At 45.3% G+C, this 27,450-nt stretch overlaps 1 protein-coding gene across 2 annotated transcripts in view; it reads right to left on the bottom strand.

The window, feature by feature from the left end:
• Positions 1-11,438: 11,438 nt before the first annotated feature.
• EMP2 (epithelial membrane protein 2) overlaps positions 11,439-27,450 on the bottom strand; it is a 39,054-nt gene continuing 23,042 nt past the window's right edge. Inside the window, exons 2-6 of one of the 2 annotated variants that reach the window (XM_036825685.1) lie at positions 22,555-22,686; positions 20,273-20,363; positions 15,928-16,074; positions 15,350-15,515; positions 14,355-14,439 (exon numbers count right to left, since the gene is read on the bottom strand). In XM_036825685.1, the coding sequence (XP_036681580.1) occupies positions 15,364-15,515; positions 15,928-16,074; positions 20,273-20,363; positions 22,555-22,632 (468 nt within the window). In that variant the 5' untranslated portion in view covers positions 22,633-22,686 and the 3' untranslated portion in view covers positions 14,355-14,439; positions 15,350-15,363. Of the gene's footprint in view, positions 14,440-15,349; positions 15,516-15,927; positions 16,075-20,272; positions 20,364-22,554; positions 22,687-27,450 lie in introns of both variants that reach the window. The other variant, XM_036825684.1, reaches the window with a different exon arrangement.

Below are 27,450 nucleotides of genomic sequence, written 5' to 3' on the forward strand. Positions count from 1 at the left end.
AGACGGAGGCTGGAACTGGAGGCTGAGTCATCCATCCTTTAAATAAGCACTCTGGTTACTGCGTCAACTCAGCCAGGGGCAGGGAGGCTGCAGGCCACACCTTGCTAACAAGCGGAGGCAATTCTCCGAGGCTGGCTGTGTGCAGTTCACACTGAAGGCTCCAGATCCCGGCTTGGAACTCCTATCAGCCCATCTCTCCCATTAATCCCTTGGGAAAGCCTTCCGCTCCAGCAGCTGCTCCGCATGTTGGGTCCACACTTTCCGCCTCTTCCTGGAAGAGCCTGGAGGCTCCTCCTCCAGGAAGCCCTTCTGATTCAGTCCCCCTGTTTTCAGCCTCTGCCCACCCTGGAGCCTTCAGCACTTCCCTGAACCACCCGTTTGAGCCTGTCTTTTTTTTAAGTTGTGGTAAAAAATTTTATTTTTTTCATGACATACATGAGATTACCCTCTTAACAAAGTTTAAGTGTATGGAACTATACCGTTACTTATAAGGACTATGTTGCACAGCCTCTCTAGAACTTTTCCATCTTGCAGGACTGAAACACTGAACCCATTGAACAGCAACTCCCATCCCCCCTCCCCAAGCCCCTGGCAACCATCCTTCTACTTTCTGTTCCTATGAATTTGACCACTTTAAATACCTCATGTAAGCGGTATCAGATGATGTGGAGAAAGAAATGACAGATGAGTGGAGAAAGAAAACGTGATACGTACATAGGATGGGATATTATTCAGGCACAAAGAAGAAGGAAATCCTGTTGCACGCTACAACGTGGATGGACATTATGTTCAGTGAGAGAAGCCAGCCCTGCGAGGTCAGCTTCTGCCTGAGCCTGAGTGTCGTTCACCTGAGTTATAAGGCGGCACATTAGAATCACCTGGAGACCCTCAACAATCGCCACACCTGGCTGCTCCCCAGACCAAGGAGATGGCAACCTCTGCAGGATCCAGCCTTCAGAAGCCTCCCAAGTGATTCCAGCATGTGGCAAGGTTGAGAACCCAAGATTTGGAGTCAGAAAATCTAATTTTAATCCTCAAGTTTGCCGCTTACTTGGTAGGTGGGCTGGGCCCAGTGACTTGATGATAATAAAAGATAATAAAAAGATAATAAAAGATAATAAAAGATGAATAGCCCTCACTGGGTGTAGGTCCCCTGCTGTTGCTGTCACAGCTGTTCCCATTTTACAGGCAGCAGAGGCCCAGAGAAGTCAAGCAGCTTGCCTGAGGTCACACAGCAGGAAAATGCCGAGACCTGGTTTGAAGGCAGCCAGCCAGCTCACCGGGAAGAGTTAGCCCTGGCGTGCAGGTCTCATTGGTCCTAGTGAGATATTTCCAGACATCACACCTTATTCTGAGAACGTCTGGGGACCTTTCAGGGTCCTGTTTCTCAGGACAAAAGACCATCCACCCCAGGAGACAGAGGGTAACAAAGAAGGAAAGCGGGCTTCAGGAAAGTGCACACCTAAGCACAGCTAAGAGGACAGAGGCATGGCGGCCACCTCGTTACACCCCGTTCCCCATCACCACCTCAGCGTCAGACTAGGCGTGTGGATGCTTTCCTGGTCGGGCTCTCCTCTCCAGCAGCACTCACCTCTGGACGAGGCAGCAGCACGTCATTGCAATTTGACTTCCCCTCCTGGCAAAAAAGAAAAAAAAAAAAGAAAGCTGTTATTTAAGGGAACCCTGTACCAAGGTCAAGTCACACCTCTCTTTCCTCACATGTGTCCAAGTCCCCCGTGAAATTACACTGTTGTCCTTCTACAAACGCGGAGAGGCAAGTCTTTCCTGGTTCCTCCGGTCTCTGTTTGTTCTAGTTGATGACAAATATTGAGCTAATATGCAGTTTAAGCTTTGGACCAGGAACATCCTGTGCTGTTCAGAGACGGGCCAGGGGCCGCGGTGGGGTGGGCTGGCACTGGCTTCTCCCTGTTTCCTCTCCCAGTGGCCTGACCTGCTCTGGACCCTGGTGGCCTCCTCATGGTTGCCAATCACCGTATTTCCTGGTATATAAAGCCCTACCAGTGGAGGTTCCCAGCTGGGGGCAATTTTGCCTCCCCTCCCCAGGGGACACCTGGCAATGTCTAGAGACATTTTGGGTTGTCACACTCGAGGGGTGCAGTTGGCATCTAGTGGGTGGAGGCCAGGATGCTGCTAAACATCCTGCAGTGCACAGGACAGCCCCCCACAGCTGAAAACTATCTGCCCCCCCATGTCAATTGTGGCAGCGTTGAGAAACCCTGACAGATAATATGAAGCTCTTTCAAGGAAAAATTTTGAGAAAAAACGTTCACAAGTACTTTTCATAATACAATTATTCAAAATGCCTTCAAAGTGGTTTTGCACTTAAAATATATTCTTCTTCTCATGCAAGGATAGTAAATTCTACACTGACATCCAGCTGCAAACTGTAAATCCCTCTCAATATTGTAATATTCTACTAGCTGAAAACAAGAGTACAAATTTTAAAACTGAGCTGAAAATTAATAAATTGAGCTCAATGAAAATAGCTACATAGCCATGTCTGGTAGTAATAGATTAAACTGTAAAGCAGTGAGGAATAACTCACATTGGCTTTTATCAGCTGTCTTGTATTTGGCTGAATTGTATGTGAAAGAAAAAAATCTTTGCTACGGTGCTTTATTGCTCTGTTGTGTTGCCACACACCACCACTAGGAGGTGGTAGTATTACCTTCTATTTCACTCCCTGGCCACTTGGCCTGTCGATGCCCGTAAAGCAAATGCATTGGAAGCAGGATAATTTTTGGACACATATGTTTTGGAGGGAGGAGTAGAGATTCATATTCATGTCTGTACATAATATACTTCTTGTTCCAGTGTTTACCTCCAAATGTAAAATGAAAACCCATCTGTACATAGGTCTGATCCCTTAAAAATGGTTTGCAAACTTTTGTGATCATCAGAATAAACTGAAAGGCTTATAAAATTCAGATTCTGGGTCATGCCCTTAGAGATTTAACCGGTTTAAAATCTGCACTTTCACAAGTATTCCATCTGTGCCCTAAATGGTTCAACTGTTTCACACACACATGTACACACACACATTGTTCTCTATTGCATGGCCCTAATTGGAAGCCTGCAGTAATAGATTACATCAATGGCCCCAATCTGCTCCCACCCTCACCTCCCCACCCTCATCCTTGTATTCCTCTCACTGAAGGAGGGAGTTGATTTCCCCTCCTGTGAACCTGGGTAAGATTTGTAAACTGCTTGGCCAGTAGAAGGCAGAGAAGTAATGGTATCTTAATTGCAAGCCTAGCCCTTAAGAGGCCTTATGTTTCCACTTGCTCTCCTGCATCTCTGCCATCATATGAGACTATACCTGAGTCAGTCTGATACAGGACAGGAGACATATGAACAAGGTTGAGTTGCCCCAGCCACTTCAGTCAAGGGCATTATCAGCCAACACCCAGACCTGTGAGCACATCCAGCCAAGGTCAGCAGGGCTGCCCATCCAAACTCCAGCTGATCCCAAACACGAATGAACACTGATTGTTGTATGCCACCATGCATTGTGGCTATTTGTTACCCAGCAGTAGCTAACTCACCAGGTGCTGTCTTGCAAGCATTCACTGTAGATCAAAGGAGGCGACTTTTGGGGATCCGAGATACCAAAGGAAAAGGCTTTGCCTCCTTGCTCTACTTAACCGTTCTTCCCATCACTTTCCCACCAATAAACTGGGCACACCAGTGTCTGCTCTCTCTATTTGGTGAGTGGTCATGAGAATCAAATTAAATGATACAATTCATATGAAGGTGCTTTGTAAACTGGAGTTCTGGGTATCTCTGGAAGCACAATGTTCCCTACGTGGTGCCAGGTCCTGTATATGCATTACCTTATTTAATCCTTACAACCGTGTATCCTAACTGGCCCTGCTGCCCAGTCCTTCCTGCCCTCAGCCCTCCTGATACAGGCCTTAGCTTAAACGTCATTTCATCAGTGACTCTGTCCCACATGGCCTAGGTTGCTCTCTTTACATGACAGTATTTCCTTCGCAGATTATATGCCAATTTGTAATTTTATGTATCTTTTTTCTTGCCTATTGTCTGCTCCTCTCCCCCACTATAATGTAAGCTCCGTGAGCACATGGGACTCTTCTGTCTGGTACATCTTTGTGTCTCTGGTGCCTAGCCCAATGTGTGGCACATAGTAGGTGCTCAACAAACATTGGGTGAAGGGGAGACCAATGGAGTAAGCATTACCCTGGTTTTGCAGACTAGGACACGACGTTTAAAGAGTCTAAGTAGCTTACTCAAGCCTCTTGGCTCCTAATTGCAGAGTTGGATTGGAACTGTGGTTTACACTGCCTCCCAGGGAGGGTTTGGTTGGTCTCAGAAGTCCTGGGTCACGGCCTTGGGTGGGGGCAAGAAAAGCAGCGATCAGAACAGAAAAAGGCAAATGAAACCTCCTTCCCCCTGGGCGATGAGTCAGAAACCTCAGCTTCTTAAAGCCAGGCAGGCTCTGTAATTAGCGTGATCCAGACACCTGGCAGAGACGCCGCTGTGTGGGGTTACACAACGCACCTCATCCAGCCCCTTCCACCCGGGTCCCTGCAAGCCCAGAAGCTCAAGTGGGAATTGTGCTCAGAACGGGGTGAGAGGATGGGGCATGATGGGCTTTCTTGGAAGCTGGAAGCATCTGATGATACACCCAGGTGTGGCTAAACCAAAGTATATATTTCTAATCTCCTGTTGGATTGGGATGTCCTACAAGGTCATCTTGAGAGAGGAAACCCAGTTCAGAGAGAGGAGACTCAGGGGAAATCTGACACGGGAGGAACGAAGCACACATGTGAATTCCCTTGCACCAGTGAGGACATCAGCGTTCACGCTTTCTTGTATTACATATATCCTCCCCCAATGCACCCATATAAGAAAGACAAGATTGGCGGGGGTTGTGGTAGGTGGAATCACGGCCGCCTGAGATGTCCATATTCTCATCCCCAGAAGCCATGACGTGTTACTCTACATGGCAAAAGGACTTTGAAGATGTGATTAAGTTAAGAATCTTGAGATGGGAAGATTATCCTGGATCATCATGGTGAGCCCAGTGTAATCACAGGGCCCTTCTAACAGGGAGGCGGGAAGTCAGAGAGAAGATGCTTTGAAGATGGAAGGAGGGACCATACACCAAGGAATGTAGGTGGAAAAGGCACATACTCCCAAAGGAAAGAAATGAATTCTTCTCCTGGAGCCTGTAGAAGGAACCAGCCCTGCCAACGCCCAGTGAAACTAATCTGAGACTTCCAACCTGAAGAAATGTGAGATAATAAATTCACGTTGTTTTAAGCCACTGAGTTTGTGGTCATCTCTTAAAGCAGCATCAGGAAACTACTACAGGGTTAAAAGTAAACTGCAAGGCAAATACTCCCAGTGGTACCCAACTGATTCACGTGGTACCTGAAGTCATATCACGTAAGAGGAATATTAGCCATAAAAAGGAATGAAATTGGGTCATTTGTAGAGATGTGGATGGACCTAGAGTCTGTCATACAGAGTGAAGTAAGTCAGCAAGAGAAAAACAAATATTGCATATTAACGCATATATGTGGAATCTAGAAAAATGGTACAGATGAACCTATTTGCAGGACAGGAATAGAGACGTAGATGTAGAGAACAGACATGTGACGTGGTGGGGAAGGGGAGGGTGGGACTAATTGGGAGAGTAGGGTTGACATTTATACACTACCATGTGTAAAATAGCTAGCTAGTGGGAACCTGCTATAAAGCATAGGAAGCTCAGCTCGGTGCTCTGTGACAACCTAGATGGGTGGGATGGCAGGGGGCGTGGGAGGGAGGTCCAAGAGGGAGGGGATATAGGTATACATATAGCTGATTCACTTCATTGTACCGCAGAAACTAACACAACATTGTAAAGCAATTATACTTCAATTAAAAAAAAAATGGGGAAGTGATCGTCTTCTCCGTTCTCTGACTAGCTTTCTGATTAGGTCAAGTACGTATGGTCCTGAGCATTTTTAACACCTACACATCTGCTACTAACCTCCTTTCTGAATTAAGAAAGAGCAGTCCTCAGGCTCAAAAAATCCTGCAAACAACCATTTACAATATGCATTTAATAACATTCTTGTCTTTAATCGTATCTCATTTTTAAACTGGGTCACTAATGACAACGGATGCTAATCTCCAACTTACTCTAGAACTCTGAAATTTCAAAAAATCATAAATTTAGTTTTTCTTCTGAATAAATGTATTTATATAAAAAGAGTTGATTTAAGGAAAAATGTTCAGCGAATAATAATGTAGTATGTACATACATATGAGCAAAGAGCATGTGGATGGGATATGGATCAATAAAGTTTGGGAAGCACTAGCTTGGCTGTGGGTCAATAGGGAACTGGGCTTCTGATGGGATTTAGCAAGCATTGGCCTTTCTGTTTGCCCAGTATCTGAGTTTCCTTCCTTCGTTTGGGGCATTCCCTTCCTTCTGAGTCTCGGTGGGCTGCAGAACTTACCTCCCACTGTAGAAACTGAAGATGCTTGCTAATCATTCCCAGCCTCCCTTGCAGTAAAGCCATGGTCACGTGACCCAGCCTTCACCAATCAGATGCACCATATCCGGCTCCGAATCTAAAGAAGTAGGGGTAGCACAGATACTTTCCATAAGATCAAGTTCTTGGTGCAAGAACTTGGTGTCATGTTGTGGTGACAGCAGTGGTTTCCTCAGCAAACTGTGCTCTGTGGGGGGGATGGCTACCTGATTTCCTTTTAATGAATTCCTTTTCTATTTAAATCGACCAGTCGCTATTGCTTGCAACTAAGAACCCTGATTTATACAGAATGTGGTGCTACGAGCAACAGACACAGGTGGCAGAGCAGAGGGCAGCTGTGACCCGCTTCCCATGCTGGGAAGCAGTGGCCCTGACATTGCTATTGCAAAACTTTTGATTTACACCAAGGTTTGGCAAACTTTCTGTAAAGGTTCAGCTAGTAAATGTTTCATGCTTAGGTCATATGGTCTCTTCTGCCGCTACTCAGCCCTGCCTTTGAAAGCAGCCTTGAACAATATATAAATCAGTGGTTGTGGCTGTGTGCCAATAAACCTTTGTTTACAAAATCAGGTGGTGGGCTGGGTTTGGCCCTTGGGCCATGGTTTAACCCTGGTTTAAACTGTCACCTGTTTTACACCAACCATGTACCCATGGATGTTGTAAGCATCAGAAAAACTTGTAGAAACACATCAGGATGTTGCCATGTTCAGCTTCTTAGAGCCTTGAGTAAGTTCCTACAAGAAAAAGTCAATCTTGGGTCAAAGATGGTCCATTTAACAACAAAAATGGAAGAAAATATGGCTTTATTGAAACTTTCTGCCTGAGGCCTGCAATCTAAATTGGTGGAGAATCCAATGATTTGGAGATTTGCAGGGATAAGCAAGTCAAATTCTGAAGCAGGGGCTGGTAAACTTTATTTGTAGAGGGCCAGACAGTAAATATTTTAACTGTTACAGGCCACATAAGGTTTTTGTTGCATATTCTTCTTTGCACTTTTAAAAATAACTCTTAAAGAATGAAAAAGCATTCTTGGCTTGAGGGCCATAAAAAAGGCAGGGCTTTGGCTAGCAAGCCAGGAGTTTGCTAAGCCCTGCTCTAGACTAAGGGTCCATGGTGTGGAGGCAAAAAGCTTAGCAAAGACATATGGGATGACAGGAAAAGATATGCCAGATCCTCAAGCATTCTTCACCAGACAAAGGACAAGCCTGGGGACATAGCTTGGATCGACGGCTTGAAGAGACAGAGTCATAAGACTGGGAGGCAGACAGAGAGAACAGACTTGTGGTTACCAAGGGAGAGGGGTGGGTGGGGGAGGGGTGGAGTGGGAGTTTGGGATTAGCAGATGCAAATAGTGTATATAGGACGGATAAACAACAAGGTCCTACCTTGTAGCACATGGAACTATATGCAATACTCCGTGATAAATCATAATGGAAAAGAATATGAAAAGGAACGTATATATATGTATAACTAAATCACTTTGCTGTACAGCAGGAATTAGCACAACATTGTAAATCAACTATACTTCAATAAAATAAATTAAAAAAAAAAAAAAAGACTGGGAGGCAGGAATTCTCAGGCTCAAAGATGAGGTCCACCTCATTCATATAAGACTGTAAAGCAAAACCACCCTAATACACTGCTACTGGATTCCTGACTGTCAAAATTCGTGTGAAGGGGCTTCCCTGGTGGCGCAGTGGTTGAGAATCTGCCTGCCAATGCAGGGGACACGGGTTCGCGCCCTGGTCTGGGAAGATCCCACATGCCGCGGAGCAACTAGACCCGTGAGCCACAATTACTGAGCCTGCGCGTCTGGAACCTGTGCTCCACAACAAGAGAGGCCACGATAGAGAGAGGCCCGCGCACCGCAATGAAGAGTGGCCCCCGCTTGCCGCAACTAGAGAAAGCCCTCGCACAGAAATGAAGACCCAACATAGCAATCAATCAATCAATCAATCAATCTTTAAAAAAAAAAAATTCGTGTGAAAATAAATGTTTGTTGTTTTAACAAAAAAAAAGTCCAGTTAAGAGCTCTGGCTGGCTTGGTCTTCCATGGCCAAAGGAACCGAGAACCTCCTGTGACTATCCAACCCTGAGGTGCTTCTGAGACCCTAGGCTTCATGCCCACAGGAAGGAGGGAAGGGCGTCCTCCCCACTGCCCATCTTAGATACAACCCTGGAGGACTGCGGACTAGAGAGATGGTCCCTCTGAGCGGAACCAAGGACCCTGCATTGACCACGCCCGGATCTTACTCCCCACCAGGGAAGGGCGTTCTTGGTGTTGGTAACCAGCACTAAATGTGCGCCACTGGGCATTGATGTTCATTCTGCTCATCCGGTTTCCAAAGGGGAACATTTATGGTAGGGATCCTGTTCCTTTTCCTCCATTCTATATTGGGTGCCTTTGGGAGTATATGACAACTTTTACTCAGAGGTTGCTGGGCCATGAGGAGACACACTGGGCCTGATGAGAGGATATTAACACATCACCAAGTGACCCTGGAGTGCTTGTGACTTCAGGGTGTGTACCTCCCAGGAAGGGGTTGGTTCATTTCATGAATGTATAAGAATTTTTAAACCTCTTATAACATTGTGCATGGATTTAGACAGCAAAGGGATGGACTTGAGCAGATAATTTGGTTGCCCAGCTCACAGTCAATCCCCTCTTTTCTTTCCTAATAGTGTGGTTCGTAAGTCTATCCCTCACTGAAGGAATCTGACCCCCAGCTCGGAGGCCAATGCTAAGCGTGGTAATTTAATTACCTCTGCCAGTGTTTGGGTTAAGCGTGAAAACTGGAATCCTCAAGCCAATGACACCAGGGAGAGTTTGCTAAAGGGCTTCTGGGAAATCTCTTCTTGTTCCTAAAAAAAGACCTAGAAAAAAGACAGTTCCTTCTTACCTGATTAAACCAGGGGATGGATGGCAACATTTTCTACTAGCCAGAGAGTACTGAAGGCTTTGCAGGCCACGTGAATTGTGTGGTAACTCTGCCACTATAGCGTGAAGGCAACCATACCCAGTATCTAAACAGGCGCGTCTGTGTTCCAACAAAACCTTCTTTATGGACACTGACATTTCAATTGCATATAATTTTCAGGTGTCACCAACTACTATTTTTCTTGTCACTTTTTTGGGGGGGAAATTGGGACTAATATAGTCTAGATCAGAGCAGGGACTAAGTTTATCATGATGTACCTGACAACTAGCCCAGTGCTTATGCCATAATTTGTACACAAATGTTTGGTGAATAAATATTTACAAAATCCTTGTGATGAATTGACCCCTTTATCATTATAAATATTTATGTACCCAACATCGAAGCACCTATACAAAGCCAATATTAATAGATGTGAAGGGAGAAATTAGACAGCAATACAGTAACAGTAGGGGACTTCCATACCCCACTTTCAACAATGGATAGATCATCTAGACAGAAAATCAATATGGAAACATTGGATTTGAGCTACACTTGAGAGCAAATGGACCTGATAGAACATTCCATCCCACAGCAGCAGGATACACTTTCCTCTCGAGTGTACATGGAACATTCTCCTGGATAAACCATATGTTATGCCACGAATATTTGGTGAATGAATGATAGGTTGATTTCCTGACTGGAAGAAACATAAAACTGAGTGCTCTGGGGTGAACACTATCCACTTGCCACATGGAAAAAAAACAAAAAAATCTAGAAACACGAAGAATATAGACAGCAACCCCTGTGTGGAGACAAGGAAATGTGGGTTCCCGAGATAGAGCGCTTTTACTACTTTGGGCATTCCTTAGGTTAAAATGAAAGCGCTCTCTCTCTGGTTGAATTTTTCTTCCTTCCTTCCTTCCTTCCTTCCTTCCTTCCTTCCTTCCTTCCTTCCTTCCTTCCTTCCTCTCTCTCTCTTTCTTTCTTTCTTTTTTCTGGAGAGTGCGCTATTACAATAGTCTTATTTTCATCATCACCAAACTCTTTAAAGCAAAAGTCTTATTAAATACAAACTGAAGAACAGGACCGGCTACATAACGTGCGGAGACCATCACAAAATGAAAATGTGGGGCTGTTTTTGTCCAAATATCATTAAGAATTTTAAGACAGGGCTAGCAGATCATTAACCAAGCATGGGGGCCCTTCAAGGTGTTGGCTCCTGTGCCACTGCCACTCATTCGTCCAGGAAGCTGGCCCATGAAAACCGCAGAGGGAGTGGGAAATTGTCCTATGACCAATCGTCAGACATCCCTGGCTCACTGTAAAAGCCACATGTTATGATCTTGAGGAGAAATCAAATGACCCCTTGCCACTCCAGACAGCAGCTTCTTCCTCTAGATACTGGCACCGCTGGGAACATTAGAGTCTGTTGCTCCAGGCAATTTGGTTTTAAACTTTATTTTTCAATGTACAGTTTCAGATTATACAAAACATAGAAAATGGACTACTTTAAAGGCACATTAAGTAGAAAGTATCTAACTACCCTAAAATCACATTTGTCCCCCGACCAAGATTCAAACTTAATCTCTACGCCTTTCCCTAGCATCTCCCCATCACCACTGCCCCCCCAATATACAAAACTATCCAACTTGCTGTATTGCAAGTAACCTTTCAACTATTAGCAAGTTTAGTAATTCCCACCCAGGCAGATTTTAAATGATGCTACAGCTTCTATTCAAGCTACCGTGTTTAGTGTGCTTACGTATGGGCTTGGGGGTCTAGGTTTCTTCATCACCAGTGAATATAGAGCATCCTAGGACTTCAGCCTGATTAGGGATGTGCACAAGCACACAACCCATAGCACAGAGTGTGTGGCAGGGTGGGGGGATGTCTCCAATTTCCCTGTATTCGGGTACGCGCAACATTCACGCAGAGCAACAAATCAAGCATTCTCCAAACTCATTTGAACAGAGACCCGAAGTAATTTTAATGCAAGTAACAAAAATGAGTTAGTCTGTCTCCATCCATAGCCCCTCAATGAACGAATTACAGTACTTTATAAAAATGTCCTAAAATATGCAAACTATAGTTCCCTCAAATGCAGTTGTTACCAGTAATATATTTGGTCCTAATATTCGCTTCTTGGATGTCTTAGCTAATTGTCTTTGTTGTTGTCTGTGAATAACTGATCATAAGCACCAATTAAGGGCTGAACCTACTGACGGGTAAGAAGGCTGGGTACTTTCTCACTCATGCCATCCCCTCTTTCCCACCTCCCCAGGGCACGTCACACCACAGGGGGAAAGGCAGCACTCCTGTTTCGCAAAAAGCCCCGGCATCACAGATGGACGTGGGCGCTGAATGCTAAACAGTAGTGGAGACCAGCCAGGAAAATCCATGGGTCATTTCAGATACCCACTCCTGAAGTTTTTTGGGGAAGGAAATTCATGCATTGCTTGGGGATAAGGCTTTCCAGATTTCTGGTTCTAAGGGGTTTTGTTTGTTTCCATTGTGACTACCAGGGAATTATAGAAAAGCCGCCTGAGCAGAAAGCTTGGGGCACTTAGACCCACCTTCCTCCACGAGGTATACGAAGCATCCTGCCAACCCCAGGGGTGTGACCCGCACTCCTACCCAAAACAGGACTAATGACAGTTTTCCATTGAGGCAAGAAGTGACCATTTGTCCTGCCTCTGGCCCCATGTCCCCCTGTACTGTGCTGGTGGCCTCCCTGTGGGAGGGGCCCTGTCTCAGGCAAGATGTCTGGATTTGCTTGCCCCTGTGTTTTCAGAGCCTTGCACAGTGCTTGGAACACAGTAAGCATTTAATATTCTGTTGAAGCCGAATGAATGAATGAGTGAATGGGTAGATGGAGAGAAAACCCAATCCTGCACTAAAGAGGTATCCACGGTGGCCCTAAACGACTCAAAGCAGGCATTTCCCCAGCTCCACTGGAACTGCACTGAGGGCAAACCACTGCCCCACGTAGCAGAAGGTCATTTACATGGTGCCAGTGCTGACATGCGCAGACGGGTCCCAGGCGCACCTCCCCGCAGCAGGCTCACGACACACAAGGGAAAAGACAGTGAGGTGCAAAGAGCTTCTCCCGTAGGCACTTCCCGAGGTCCCCGCATTGCCACACACCTCACAGCACTGAGGACCAGCTCCCCAGAGCCCTACCCCTCAGTACAGTCTCTGAATCCCTGGCAGCACTTACCCAGACCCTAGCAGGCAGCATCTCCCGAGAGGCACTTGTACCCACTGAAGTTTGAGAACCACGGCAATCTGGGACCCTCCCAGGGCTTCGTTCGCTGTCAGGACCCTGGGCCCCTCCAGGGAAGGAAGTGTTCTCCGGGTGTAACGCACACAGCACCGCCCCATCAGTGCCACCTTGCTCAGGCTGAGTGGAGTGATATTTAGGCTGATCTAAATCCTAAATGCTTTTAACAGGCAGGCATAGGGCAGGTTCCCTCCCGCCCACCCCACCGGGCCTCTCTTCTGAATCCTTGGTTGTGTTCTCTGCAGCCTTGACTGCTCTTTGTAATTCGTTTTCCTAATTGGTTTTTAATCTGTCTCCTCCGCTAGACAATGAGCCCCACGAGGAGAGAGACTGTCTCGACATGGTTTCCCCTGTGCCTGGCACAAGCATCCCATCATTTATGTTGACGGATGAACGAAGGAATGGTGAATGGTCCTCTGAGGCTTCAGAAATGGGGATTAGTAGAGGCCAGGCAGTCTTGAAGGCAGGCCAGGGAGAGAAGGAAAAGGCCTTCTGAATTCGGGTAGGGAGGAGGCTGCACCCCCATCCCAGGGTGTCTGGCTATCGGGATCAAGGCCTGGGACTGGAGTTTGGGTGGTCCAGATGTGAGCAGCGGTGCAAGAGACAGTGAAGAATGAATAGCTGATGGAGGCCAAGGTTTGGGCCTCCAGTGGCGTCTAGACCCACCTCCCCATCTCGACATGATGAGATCTTTAACATTTGTGAGGCAGCTCTGCTCACCTGGTCCTGGGACCGTGGTCTTCAATCTTAAGGCACCTGAGCATCACCAAGGAGCTTGTTAGAAATGCAGGTTCCCCGGCCCCATCCCTGAAGACTGATTCTGTAGGTCTAGGGAGGGACCGTGATAGCCTGCATTTTACAAGGTGCCCTAGGGGTCACATGCTGAGATTAGGGTGAGCCTAAATCTGAAACCCAGGTTAAAACTCACCTTCCCTAAGGCAAGCAGGTGACTTTGTCAGCAAATCTGGTGGCACTTTCTGGACCCAGCCCATTACAGGAGGGTCGGGGCTCTGGTCTGGATGTAGACAGAACACCAGGGGCTATACCTGTTTCTCATGTAGAACGTGGCTAAACATCTGAGGAGGTTTCCTCCCTTACCTGGACCCCCCTCACTCCACCTTCTACTACTAACACAGAGAGATTCAGGAAGGGAAGCTGAGGTGAGGGGGGCTCAGCGTAGCCCAAACCTAGGAAGATGTCCCCCGAGACCTGGCTTTCTTGGCCTCTTGTCACATCACATGACATCCCCATGGTTAAGAAAGATCCTGCTGAACACTTTTGGATTTGAGCATTGCTGGATTTTTGGCTTTGTTGTGTTGAGTCTTTCGGATGGGCAGGATTTCTGAATTCCAGCCTTCATAGTCTATTCTCTGATCTCAAGAATGCAAAAATTCTTCTCTTCTTTTGGCTTTTAAAGGAAACAATGTGTTTGCTAGAAAAACCACAAAAAAAATTGATTATATACAAAACGGTTATCTGAACGTGGATTCTGTACGCAGCGAAAGCGACCCAGCTCCTGGGCTCTATTTGCGCTTCCTCAGTATCAGGTACATGAGGCCGCTGATGAAGGTGAAAGCAAATGCCACCCAGGCCAGGATGAAGGAGTAGCCATAGCTGCCGTCCGAGGTCAGGGCGTACAGTCTTGAGTTGTTCTTGTGAATGTCTTCGCGCTGGTCTGTATAAATGGAAGCTGCAATCATGACACACAGGCCTGTCGGAAGAAAGCCAGGGTCCAAATAAATCACAGACCACAGCATGCACCAGGGACCTGAGGGGACTATGGTCAGAGCTGAAGACAAACTTCAGTTTTTGTTATTAGTAGGTATTTATTTTAGTCTCTTGGAAAGATTACAACTAATATTTTGTAGCAGAATATTGCTGCCTACCCTGTAGCCATTTTGCTTCCCATTCTTGCTAGCTGAACTCAATGTTGTTTGGGCAGCCAGCTACCCAGCCCAGAGGGTCATAATTGGTCCAAGCCATCGGTCAGCCAGGCAGGAAGTAGTCTGCTTTGCAGGCCACGTACGGTCTCTGTTGCAACTACTCAACTCTGCTGTCGCAGCGTGAAAGCAGCTATGGGTGATACATAAATGAGTGGGCGGGGCTGTGTTCCAATAACATTTTATTTGCGAAAACAGGCAGTGGGCCAGATTTGGCCCATGGGCCATAGTCTGCCAACCCCTCTTGGCAATCCTGTTCCTGTTTACTTGCTATAGTTTATGGTTCCATGTGTCCCAGTTCTGGCCACAGAAAATCCTTCAGTGAAAAATATAATACCCTTGGTGTCCATATGTCCATGGACACCAAGGGGGGAAAACTGCGGTGGGGTGGGGATGGTGGTGTGCTGAATTGGGCGATTGGGATTGACATGTATACACTGATGTGTATAAAATTGATGCCTAATAAGAACCTGCAGTATAAAAAAACAAACAAACAAAACAACTAATACTAAACTTTCATTGGGTTATTTGTATGGAAATATGTTAATATAAATGTTTCAGACATTACATGAAATTTCTAAAAATCTAAAAAAAAAAAAAAGAAAAATATAATACCCTGAAAAGAGGGAGATGTGGGAGGAGAAAGCATTTTTTTTGTTGCTGTTATTTTCCCTTGCTTACTGTTTTAGAAACTGTTAGGCCAGGATGAATGTCTGGAGCTGCAGCAGCCTTTTGGGGGCCATGAGGTCATCACTGACACTCTGAAGATGACAGCATGGAAGGATGGAAGGAGTGGGGCTTCTTGATGATGATGCTGAGCTGCCAAACCAACTCTGACACCTTCCACCTTTAAGCGATTTGTTATATAAAAAAAGTAAAGGTTTTTGTGGCCAAAGTCATTGTTACTGGATTTTTCTCTTACTTGCAGCCAAAAGCATCCTCACTGAATCACCAACACTAACAGATATTAGTGGTAGGATGAGGTTAAGTACCCAGATTTTCCTTGGGGGACCTATGCTTCTCTGTACCAAGACAGCAACTCCTACTTACCCTAGAGATCCCAGCTCAGGCTTCATGTCTTCAGGACGCCTTTCTTGACCCCCTAACTAAATCTGAAGTCTGAAGTATAAAACATCCCACCGTGGCACAGCTGCCAACCTCTCCTTTCCAAGTCCTCACCTGCCACACTCCTCCTGGCTTCTACTCATGATTGGCTGGGAAGAGAGTGTTTACTCCAGGAAGTCCATCATTTTACTTACATGACATAAGCTGGATGATGGAGGTTAAAACAAATCTCTCTCCTTGCTTGAGGCGGAAGAGCTGGAGCACGAAGATCAGAAAGGCAATGCAGCAGAGAATGGTGGACAGGATCATGGTGGCCTGGACTGCCTGCACTGTGGAGAATTCTGTGGGGAAAGGGCAAGAGCTCATGACTGAGGACCACAGACCACCCGGGCCCCTGGGGTGCACAGTGACAGCTCCAGAGCAGGGATGATGGGAAGCAAAAGGGCACCAGGCTTTCATCTGCACAGAATGAGCACAAGGGCAGCCAAGGAGTCTTCCTGACACCCCCTCCCTCCAGTGTCCATTTGTGCAATTGACCAGATGATCTCCAACATCCTTATCTGGAAAATGGAGCAAGAACCACCCACTCTGCAGTCTTCCTGGTTTGGGTATTGCCCCCAAGTGCCTGGCTCATGGTCAGGTTTTTTATTTAAAGTACAAATCCTCAGGTTCCAACCTGGCAGATTCTGGATCAAGAGGCTGGAATGGGATGGGTTGCGTCAGGATTGGGGGTCTGCACCGTATAAAGACCTCCAAAGGGATTCTTGGAGATACAGGGCTCATGGGGCTGAGGGACCTTCTGGAAGTGTTCTGTGGACACAAAATACCCTCTAAGAGAGTGAGCCTTGTGATTGTTATTTAGGAAAAGGGAAAGTGAGGGCTTTTTCAGATTAGCTTTAGTGAGTGGGGCATGAGAGCCTGGGGCTCAGCACCGGGAATTTTCAGGGAAGAAAGGAGCTGGTCTTGGGTGGAGGGCACTGCATGTGGGAAGGACACAGGTGAGGCTATGAAGGGGTCAAGTGCAGGGACTGGAGCCACCTTGTGTGGGTCTCAGTTTCCTCACCTGTAAAATGGGGATAGTAATAGCTCCCACCTCATCGGTGGGGGAACATGGAATGAACTCAACTATGTAAGGATTTCAGGCAGTGCTAGCAAAAAGGGAGTCCTGTGTAGGGGCTGGATGTTATCACCAGGATGCAGCTAAGACAGGTGAGGGAACAGCGCCCAAAGCTGCAGAGGAAAACCTAAGGACAAATCCTCTTTTTTTCTTTTTTCAATTTTACCTGAAACTGACTGGAGGGAAGCATGATTTGTAAGTACTTAATCCAACATTTACAGCAATGGATCCTGGTCCATTGGATCTCTCAGAGAGCATCTAGCCCCCTCGCCATTCCCTACGGTGAGAACAGAAGCCAGACCCCCCCCCACACACATACACATACACATACACACACACACACACACACACACACCATATGATTTCATATGAAGCCCATGAGCAGGAGAGAGAGAACCATGGTGACAGAAGTCAGAAACCCTGCTCCTTGGGGCAGGGGGTGGTGGGAAGTGAGTGGAAAAGGGCTCGAGGAAACTTTCTGAGGTGATGGGAATGTTCTCTATCTTGCTTTGGATGATAGTTACATGGGTGTATATATAATTGTCAAAACTTTGAATTGAGCCCTTAACAAGTGTGCATTTCCTTGTTTGTAAATTATAGCTCCATTAAAAATAAAAATCCTGCAGGCTACCCTGAGGTGAAATACATCAGAATCTCTGGTGTTGGGATCAGACAAGAAGGGGGACAGGGCATGTAAAGTCCTCCAGGGAATTCCAACGTGGGGCCAAGGTTGTGACCCTCTGGCTTAGAGCAGAGCTTCCCAACTTTGCCCAATCCCAGGAATCACCTAGGGGCTTCTTAAAATAGATTCCTGGGCCTCTTCCTCTGAGATTATGATACAGTCATTCTGGGATGGGCACCAGGAATCTGTATTTTTAGCAAGTACCCCAGGTGATGGGGCAAATATGGAAAACATGGCTGCTGCTGTAGACTGAATGTTTGTATCCCCCCCCCAAATTCATATGTTGAAATCCTAACCCCCAATGGGATGGTATTAGGAGGTGGGGGCCTTTGGGAGGTGATTAGGTCATGAGGGTGGAGCCCTCATTAATGGGATGAGTGCCCTTATAAGAGACACAATAGCTTGTCTTGCTCTCTGCTCTCTGCATGGTGAGGACACAACAAGAAGGTGGCTGTGTGCAAACCAGGAAGGGAGGCCTCACAAGACACTGGATCTGCTGGCACCTTGTGAGAAATAAGTATCTGTTGTTCAAGCCACCCCATCTATGGTATTGTCTTAGCAGCCCGAATGGACTAAGACAAAGGCTTTAGAGAAAAAGATGGATTCATTTTTTTTAGAGCAGAGTTTCTCAAAGCTGGGGGGTGGGTGCAGCATGTACCACTGTTGGCTGATGAGATGAACGTAGGTGGAACCTAACCAGGTCACCGAACAACCAAACCTCACCTAAAGAGAGGAATGTTCCCTTTGATCGTGTTTAAATTCGTCCAAGGACCCCAAGGAGGAGGAGGAGCTCTATACCTGGTGCTTTTGCACTTTTGTAACACCTGCCAGTATCTGGGTGTTGGTGGTGGTTTTGGTTTTTAACCAGGAAAGAATCAGAAACAGATTCAAAGGCATCAAAAGGCAAGTGAATCTGTTCAGAATTTAATAACATCATTTGGTTTTCAATGTAGTTTTTTTTTTTTTATGTTTTCTTTCTTTTATGGTAAGTCATACCAGTGTATCACTTACAATAGGCAGATAAAGTTCCCTTTAAAATAAATTTATGTAGGGAAAAAGTGAACTGTTTTAAAGCAGGTGTTGGCATGGTTTTTCTGTAAAGGCCAGACAGTAAATATTCTAGGCTTTGTGGCCATACAGTCCCTTGTTCATTGTCTTATTTTTGGGGTTTTTTGCTTGTTTCTTTTTACAATGCTTTAAAAATATAAAAACCATTCTTAGCTCATTGGACTGAATCTGGCTGGTAGTTTGCCAGCTAGTTATTTTAAAGGAAAATAAGGGAATTCCCTGGTGGTCCAGTGGTTAGGACTCCGCGCTTCCACTGCAGGGGGCCCAGGTTCAACCCCTGGTCAGGGAACTGCAAGCCGCATGGCGCAGCCAAAAAAAAATTTTTTTCAATTTAAAAAAATAAAGAAAAATAAGAGGTAAGAAATGCACATAGGGGATGTTGTATGCAAACGACAGAAGCTTGGAAACATGGCCTCAGAGCACAGCCAGTGCTCCCAGCTGACCAGGCACCCTGGCAACGATGGGGCTCCAACAGGGAAGAATGGCTGTTTCCAGGGTCAAGGGTTAGCACAGCAGAGAAACAGACCCAGAGCGGAGGTGGTGTGGATTGCATTATGTGTTTTAGAATGCAGGCTTCAGAGTTGGTCATGTCTAGACTGGAATCCTAACTCCATCATTTACTCCTGACTTTGTGAACTTGGGTTTCTTCTCTGTGTCTCAGTTTCCCCATCTTAAAACAGGGCCAACAGTCACTTATGTAAAGGACTTAGCCCAATGCCTCCCAGTAAACCTTCAATAAATGATGCCTTCTATTGGTATTTTTGCTTTTATTATGAATGTTGACATTGTTATTGATGGAATAGTGAGACTTTAGGACCCAGTGATCAATGTCCCTTGCTCTCTAAATAGGATTCCAGGAAAAAATACGTAAAAACAGGATGCTTGTTAAATTTGAATATCAGGTAAACAAAAACAATTTTTTTAGTATAAGTATGCCCCATGTAATATTTGGGACATACTTATACTAAATTATTAGTTGTTTATGTGAGATATCAAATTTAACTGGGCATCCAGTATTTTATCAGGCACTGGGAGCCAAAATGCATCTTCTATCAGTTCTACAACAGAAAACCAACCCATTCACTCCACAGTGAAGGAGAGGGGTTGGCACGTTTTTAGGTGCGATTTTCTGTATTTGCAAAGCCCTTTTGTCTACTGTGGCTCCTGTACAGGGACAGGCATGGCAGGTGCATTGCTGTCACCTGCATGTACAGCTGAGGCTATTGAGAGTCTGAGCACTCACATGACCTGCCCAAGGTAAGGTCACATAGCTCTTAAAGGAGCCAGCTCTCAGGTTTCTGCCCATTAGGCTGCTCAGATGCAGGGAAGTAACACAGATGTCTCTGAGCCTATTTAGAGGTGTGGGGAGAAGATTTTAGATGAGGGCGGAAGCTGAGAAGGGGTGAGGGAGGGAAGCTCTGCTTGGCCAAGAAAGAGAGAAGAGAAGGGTGGGGCCCAGCATTCCTGGAGTTGGTGCCCTCTGGCCTCTGGCTTCCCCACCCCCTCCTGTCCCCAGCTTATGCTGACCCCTGCTCAGCATGCCCTGAGCAGCAGCCAGGCCCCTCTCTGCACAGGCTGTGATGAAGGAGGGGTGAGGAGTCAGACAACAGGGAAGCCTTTCTCCCGAGGGATCTTTTGTCACTCAGTGCTTTCCCATCAGCTTCACACCCACCTTGAATGGAGTCATCGATTTCTGTACAATTCGTGTTGTTCACGCATACTCTCCAGATATCTGCAAAAAACTCCTCTCCTACCCACCAGGCCTGTAACACGAAATGGAAACACAGGGAAAGGCTGTTCGTTCATTATGAAAACACGAGCCCCTAATCAGGTGAGGCACAGGAGTAAATGAAAATTCGGGACCGGTGCTTCTCAACCTGCGGTGTGCACACAGGTCACCTGGGGATCTGGTTAGAATGCGGATTCTGATTCAAGAGGTCTGGGGTGGGGCTTGAGAGTCTGCATTTCTAACAGGCTCCCAGGTGACACCCATTCCACTAGTCTGCTGAAAGGGAAGGTCCAGGCCCTCCCAGGATGTGGGCGAGGAGGTGAGGCTCAGCTGGTGGTGATAAGAGCAGCCAGTGGTGAATTCCACCAGAACTGCAGGGGCGATGCCGGAGGGGAGGAGGGAAAGGATGAGATCTAGGGGGGAGAGCCTGTTACGGGTGAAATAATCAGACAAAAGACCCTCCTGCTTTCCATACAAAGGCTTCCGTTTCTCTCTGTGTTCCTGCCGCTCTTTTGCCCCCAGCTGGGCCTCCTTCTGCTTTCCGTCCACCCGAAGACTGGAATCTCCCCCCGACCCCACGCCCATCCAGGCAACAGTCGGTCACTGAGCTCCCACTACGTGCCTAATGACAGTGCCAAGCGCAATTCCTAACTCACAACGAAGAACCGCATGACTCACCGAATGGCCAAAATGCCCACCTGTGTCTTCTCAGTAAGGGCCATGGTAACAGAAACACCCACAGGATTAGCTGGTGCTGTGGCTGATGGCTTTTCTGCCCTTAATGTTAATCTATCCCTTTCACTATGTCTGGGACCTTTTCAGGATCCCAAGGGACTAGATGAAAGCAATAGAAAAAGATTCTAAAAGAACATTCAAAACCACTTAGTTCACAGAGAGTGGGCCCTTTGGATAATGGTAGGTCCCCGGGACTTTAACTTACAGCATCAACGTGGTCCCTGCCCTGGCCACTCATGACAGCTCTTCTAGAACCTCCAGGAACCCAAACCCAATCACTGCACTCCTTACAGGATCCTTACAGGATGTAGAGCCAGGAGCCTCTGGAATGCTTCAAATCCCAGCTCTGCCACTTCCTGCCATGTCAATTCCAGCAGGCTCCCTAAACGCCCTGAGGCCCATTTTCCTCATCATAAAATAGTGCCAGGAGAGGACCTACCTTGTAGACCTGAGAGGGGGATCAGATGAGATGACGCACATAAAAGGGCCGCGCATACGCACTGCCATAGTAAGTACTCCCTAAGTGACAGGTGTTGTCCTGGTCCGTGCTGTTGTTATTTTGATGATTAATTGACAGGAGTCTATATGCAGCCAGACTGGATGGTTGCTTGTAGGTGCACTTTTTGGCTTTCTGAGCAGACTTTCTGACTCTAAATGTCTCCACAGTCTGAAACCATCAGGATTGAAGCCAGGCCTTTGGATCAGGGTGTGGGCCATAGGGCATCTCTGGTAAAAAGCTTCATTTCCTGCCAGGAGGGATGTTAATCTATGCCCATAGGTTATTTATCAAATGCTATACGGCTGTGAGCTGGACACTCAAGGAAAGAACTAAATTTTTCATGGGCTCATGGGCAGAATGGGGAAAGTTCCAAGCATGAGCTCTGCTGGGAAGGGCATGGCCGGGTGGGCTGGCAACAAGGGATCCTGTCAGTAAGGAGATGTCAGAGACAGGAGGGGGCAAAGATCACCTGGGATGGGTCATCTGGGAGATCTAGGGCAATGGTCCTCAACCAAGGGTGATTTTGCCTCCCATGGGACACTTGGCAATATCTGAAGACATTTTTGGGCATTACAACTAGGGGCTAGAGTGCTGCTGGCATCACGTGGGTAGAGACCGAGGATGCTGCTAAACATCTACAAAAAGAATGATCCAGCCCCAAATGACAACCGTGCCACGGTTAAGAAAATGACCTGCAGAGAGCTGAATTTAAGCCACATCCTCATAGGGCTTCCTACAGCCAAGGCATCTTCCCAGGCTCTGTGGGGGACTCAGGGATGAGAGGACCAAGGTCCCTGCCCGTCCAGACACATGTGATGCTTCGAACCGCCACACTTAGGCCAAGAGTCCTCGGGCCCGGGCTGAGGAGATGGGTGTGCTTGGTAGAGAGGATAACCCCAAATTATAATCACCTTGGGGGAGTTCTCAATCCTACTTCTACCGACTCTAGGATCCAGGGGTTCTGGGATGGTCAAAAGGAAAGGGAACTTACGTTGTCGATGGTGGCAATGAAAAGCAACGCCGCAGACGTGATGTGGAAGAGGATGATGAAAGCCAGAAGCACCAACATTTTCACGGGGCACGGTGGCGCACGGAGTAGCGTTTAAAGCCCAGAGGAGATGTGCTACAGAGGGTGAAAGAAATTCAAATTTGTCAGTGACAAAGCACGAGGAAAATGAAAAATAAGCAACTTTTCATGGGGTTTTAGACAATCTTAAACAGCTCTCCCCATCTTTCCTTTGCCTAGAGACTTTACTGGACAAAGTTTTGCAGGAGAAGCTCTTCTCTGTTGCATCCAGATGACAGATATTCCTTGTGGAGGAGAAGAGGTGAGGACCACTTAAAATCCCTCATTTAGAAAAGCATGGCAAGTCTTCGAAGCAGCACACGGAGGGCACCAGGGCAGGAAAGAGTAGCTGTGTGTGTGCTAAAATGCTGTTCCGGATCCCCCAGCCACCAGGCAGTGCCCTGGGGATTTCACAGCACCAGAGTAAGCCCACTGTCTGAGTAGTCATTAACACAGTCCCTGCTGCCCTGCCGCGTAACAAAGCAAACGTGATCAAACAGGAAAATATTTCCTAAGGATCTGACCATTTATAAAATTAATCCCAATGTAAGTTGGTGCAGCCACTATGGAAAACAGTATGGAGGTTCCTGAAAAAACTAAAAATAGAATTGCCATATGATCCAGCAATCCCAGCCCTGGGCATATATCCACAGAAAATTCTAATTTGAAAAGATACATGCACCCCAATGTTCATAGCAACACTATTCACAATAGCCAAGACATAGAATCAACCTAAATGTCCATTGACAGATGAACGGATAAAGAAGTTGTGGTATATATGTATACATAATGGAATACTACTCAGCCATAAAAAAGAATGAAATAATGCCATTTGCAGCAACATGGATGGACCTAGAGATTAACATACTGAGTGAAGTAAGTCAGAAAGAGAAGGACAAATATCATATGATATTGCTTATATGTGGAATCTAAAATATGACACAAATGAATTTATTTACAAAACAGAAAGACTCACAGACACAGAAAACAAACTTATGGTTACCAAAGGGGAAAGAGGGTGGGGGAGGGATAAATTAGGAGTTTGAGATTAGCAGATACAAACTACTACATATAAAATAGATAAACAACAAGGTATAGCACAGGGAACTACATTCATTATCCTGTAATAAACCATAGTGGAAAAGAATATGAAAAAGAAAATGTATGTATATGTGTGTGTGTGTGTGTGTGTATATATATATATATATATATATATATATATATAAAACTGAATCACTTTGCTGTACACCAGAAACTAGCACAACACTGTAAATCAACTATACTTCAATAAAAAATTAAAAAATTAATCCCCACTCAAACACCCCTCAATATCTAACCCCATCTGAATAACATCCAACCACAAAAGGCAAACACAATGTGTGGCAGACAGCCGCAGTTTCATTTTCCTCTCTCTGCACATGAAAAGACTGCATTTCCCAGCCTCGCCTGCAGTTAGGTCGGAGCCTTGTGACTAATTCTGGCCAATGGGCTGTAAGCAACATTGGCTTATGTCATATCTAGGCTGAAGCATTTCCGGGCTGAAGAGCAGGTGTGAGTTCTCCATGCTCCATCTCCTTGATAAAGTAGCTGGGATGGTGGAGCCGTGATATGTTGAAGCCTCACACTTTGGACAGATACTGTGATTGGGAAATAAGCCTTTGGAAGTTAAACCACTGAGATTCCAGGGTAAACTTTTTTTACTATGGTTGGATAGTCTTAATCATAGAAAACAGAAAGCGATGACAATGTGACATTGGAAATCTTGCAAAAGAACTAGGGTTGTATCAAGTTGATGAAAGTGACACTGAAGAACTGGTCAAAAGGCACCAAAGGGGTTAATACATGAAGACCTGTCCAAGCTGAACTAGTTAGCAATAAAAGAGGAAAAAGATAAACTTGAATGATGTGGAAGAAGAAGAAAAAGGAGAAGAAGAAGGAGGAGAAGAAGAAGAGGAAGAAAGCAAAGAAAGAAAGCATTCAAAAGAATGCTTTGAATATCAAAGGATAAACAGCGACACTTGGGAAAACTGATGAAGTCTTTGAACATTTTTGCAAAAATGACCATCGTCTTGGTCAAACGACATGCAAATGTCAAGCAAAAATGTCACATCAACCAATCCTGTTGGACGAGTGAATGCTATTAACTCCCCAAATCAACACTTGATTCATTCTTCTTTCATTCCAATAATTTGTGACCAGTTACTATTACTAAAATTTTGTGTAACATAAAATTAAGTTTTAGTTTCACTTTTGAAAACCAAATCAGACCTTGTTTTCACTATTTATGATAACATTATAGCACCAGTTTTAAGTGGATTGATTTTATTTGTTAACAGTCTCTTTCTCTCCCTCCAAATACTCCACTCCCCCACACACATTTTTTCTGAACCATTTGAGAGTAAGTTGCCTATGCCATAATTTATGTCTAAATATTTCTGTGTGCATCTCTGAAAAACAAGGACATTCCCGTACATAACCACAGCATGATAATCACAAAAATTTCACATTTTACAATATTTTATCTCACCTACAGTCCATATTCAAATTTCTCCAATAATCTCAGTAACGGCCTTAGCTATGTTTTTGGTCCAGGACAAATCCAAGATAATGCATTGCATTTTGTTATCACATCATATTAGATTCTAATCTAATCTAATCTAATCTAGAATGGTTCCTTAGCCTTTCTTGGCCTTTCCTGGCATTGATATTATGTAAGAGTACTGACCATTTATTTTGTAGAAAGTCCCTCCATTTGTTTAATGCTTCCTAACGATTAGATTCAGGGTATGCTTTCTTGACAAGAATACTCCATACTCATGTGTCCTTAGTGTGTCCCACCAGGGGGCATAGGATGTCAGGTTGTCCATTATTGGTGATGTTAACTTTGATTAACATCACCAGATTTCTCCATTGTGCATTTTTCCTTTGTAATTAAAAAGTAATCTCTGGGGAGGTATTTTTTAAAGTGTGATAAAATGCACATAATTTTAAAATGTACTATTAATGACAATTAGTACATTCACAATGTTGTACATCCATCACCACTATCTAGTTCCAGAACACTTCCTCACCTTGAAAGGAAACCTTGTACTCATTAAGCAGACACTCCCCATTCCTCCCTCCACTCGGCCCCTGGCAACCACTAATCTGCTTTCCTTCTATGGATTTGTGTATTCTGGATATTTCATAGAAACGGAATGACACAAGATTTGTCCTTTTGTGTCTGCCTTCTTTTATTTAGCAGTGTTTTCAAGGTTCAGCACATGTAGGGAGATATTTTGGGATGATGTAAAGATCTAATCTCTCATCAAAATGTCACCCCAATAGTTTGAGCATCCACTGATATTTCTGAAATAGAATCATTTAAAAATAGACTTTTTGGACAAATACCATACGATACCACTTATATGTGGAATCCAAAATACGACACAAATGAACATATCTATGAAACAGAAACAGACTCACAGACATAGAGAACAGACTTGTGGTTGCCAAGGGGGTTGGTGGGGGAGGGACAGATTGGGAGTTTGGGATTAGCAGGTGCAAACTATAATGTACAGAATGGATAAACAACAAGGTCCTGCTGTATAGCACAGGGAACTATATTCAATATCCTGTGATAAGCCATAGTGGAAAAGAATATGAAAAAGAATATATATATGTATGTATAACTGAATCACTTTGCTGTACAGCAGAATTTCACACAGCATTGTAAATCAACTATACTTCAATAAATTTTTTAAAAAAAGAATAAAATAGCCTTTTTCTGATACCAACTCTCCCACTTAGAGAGCTGCACTGCACAAACCCCTCCAAACCCTCCACCCTTTCTCTGACCAGGCTCACTCTCACTCGTGGGACGCATTATTCCCTCGTGAGACTGAACAAGGCTCGTGAGCTCACACAGGGGCCCCTCTTTGAGACCCAGGACTCATTAACCACGAGCCAGAAGCCATGTGGCTTCAGAGCTCAGCCTGGGCGGTCCCAGCCGCAATTCTGTGCATCATTTGGAAGAACCCAGTGAATCAGCTCAGAGATTCTTCCAATTCTTTTAAAAAGGACAAATTCCCCTTTGTTTAGGCCTGCATCATTCTTAGCTTCCATGCCATGCTGCCTCCAAATCGATGCGTTTCTGACCCTCACAAAAAAAGGTGCATTACCACACTGAATGCCACGTTACTTTAATATCAGCTGGAATGCCAAAGTGCCAGCATCACAGGCAGTGCCAATAACTACAGGGTGATAATAGCTTTACATATTGTCCAGCTCAGATGACACAAATACGTAAGGACACATAACTAAAACTTTCTAGAAAAGGAAAGAAAGGCTTTAACTAACTCTTTCCTAAAGTGTGGAATTCAAATGTTATAAGGCATGATTTTGAATGGTGCATTGATATGGCATTAAATAAGTGAACCACTGAACAGTGAACCACTGAACAGTGAACCACGTAGTAAGAAAGTCCCCATCCTAATCCTTCCAAGTCCATCAAGGAAAAAGACCCTGGGGTGCTCGACTGTCTCTAACACTTAGCAATTTTCTTTCAAACAAAAAGAAAAAGCAGAACTCTGGATGGGCCACAGTGCATAGCCAGAATTTAACAACGTTGTTTAGATTTTATTATATTTCTTTTTGAGGTTCTTTCTTTTTATAAGAAGTAATACCATTTATAGTAGTGATAGAAAGTCGCCTTTTAAAACAACTTTATTGAGGTTTTAAAAGTCATTTAAGAAAAATATTATGTAAATAAAAGGGCAGGTGGTCTTCAAGGTCAGCAAAAATCCTGAAGGTGGTTCTCAAGTGCCTAGTGTCTGGGCAACA

This window comes from Balaenoptera musculus, chromosome 15 (genome assembly GCF_009873245.2).
Source record: "Balaenoptera musculus isolate JJ_BM4_2016_0621 chromosome 15, mBalMus1.pri.v3, whole genome shotgun sequence".
NCBI lineage: Eukaryota > Metazoa > Chordata > Mammalia > Artiodactyla > Balaenopteridae > Balaenoptera > Balaenoptera musculus.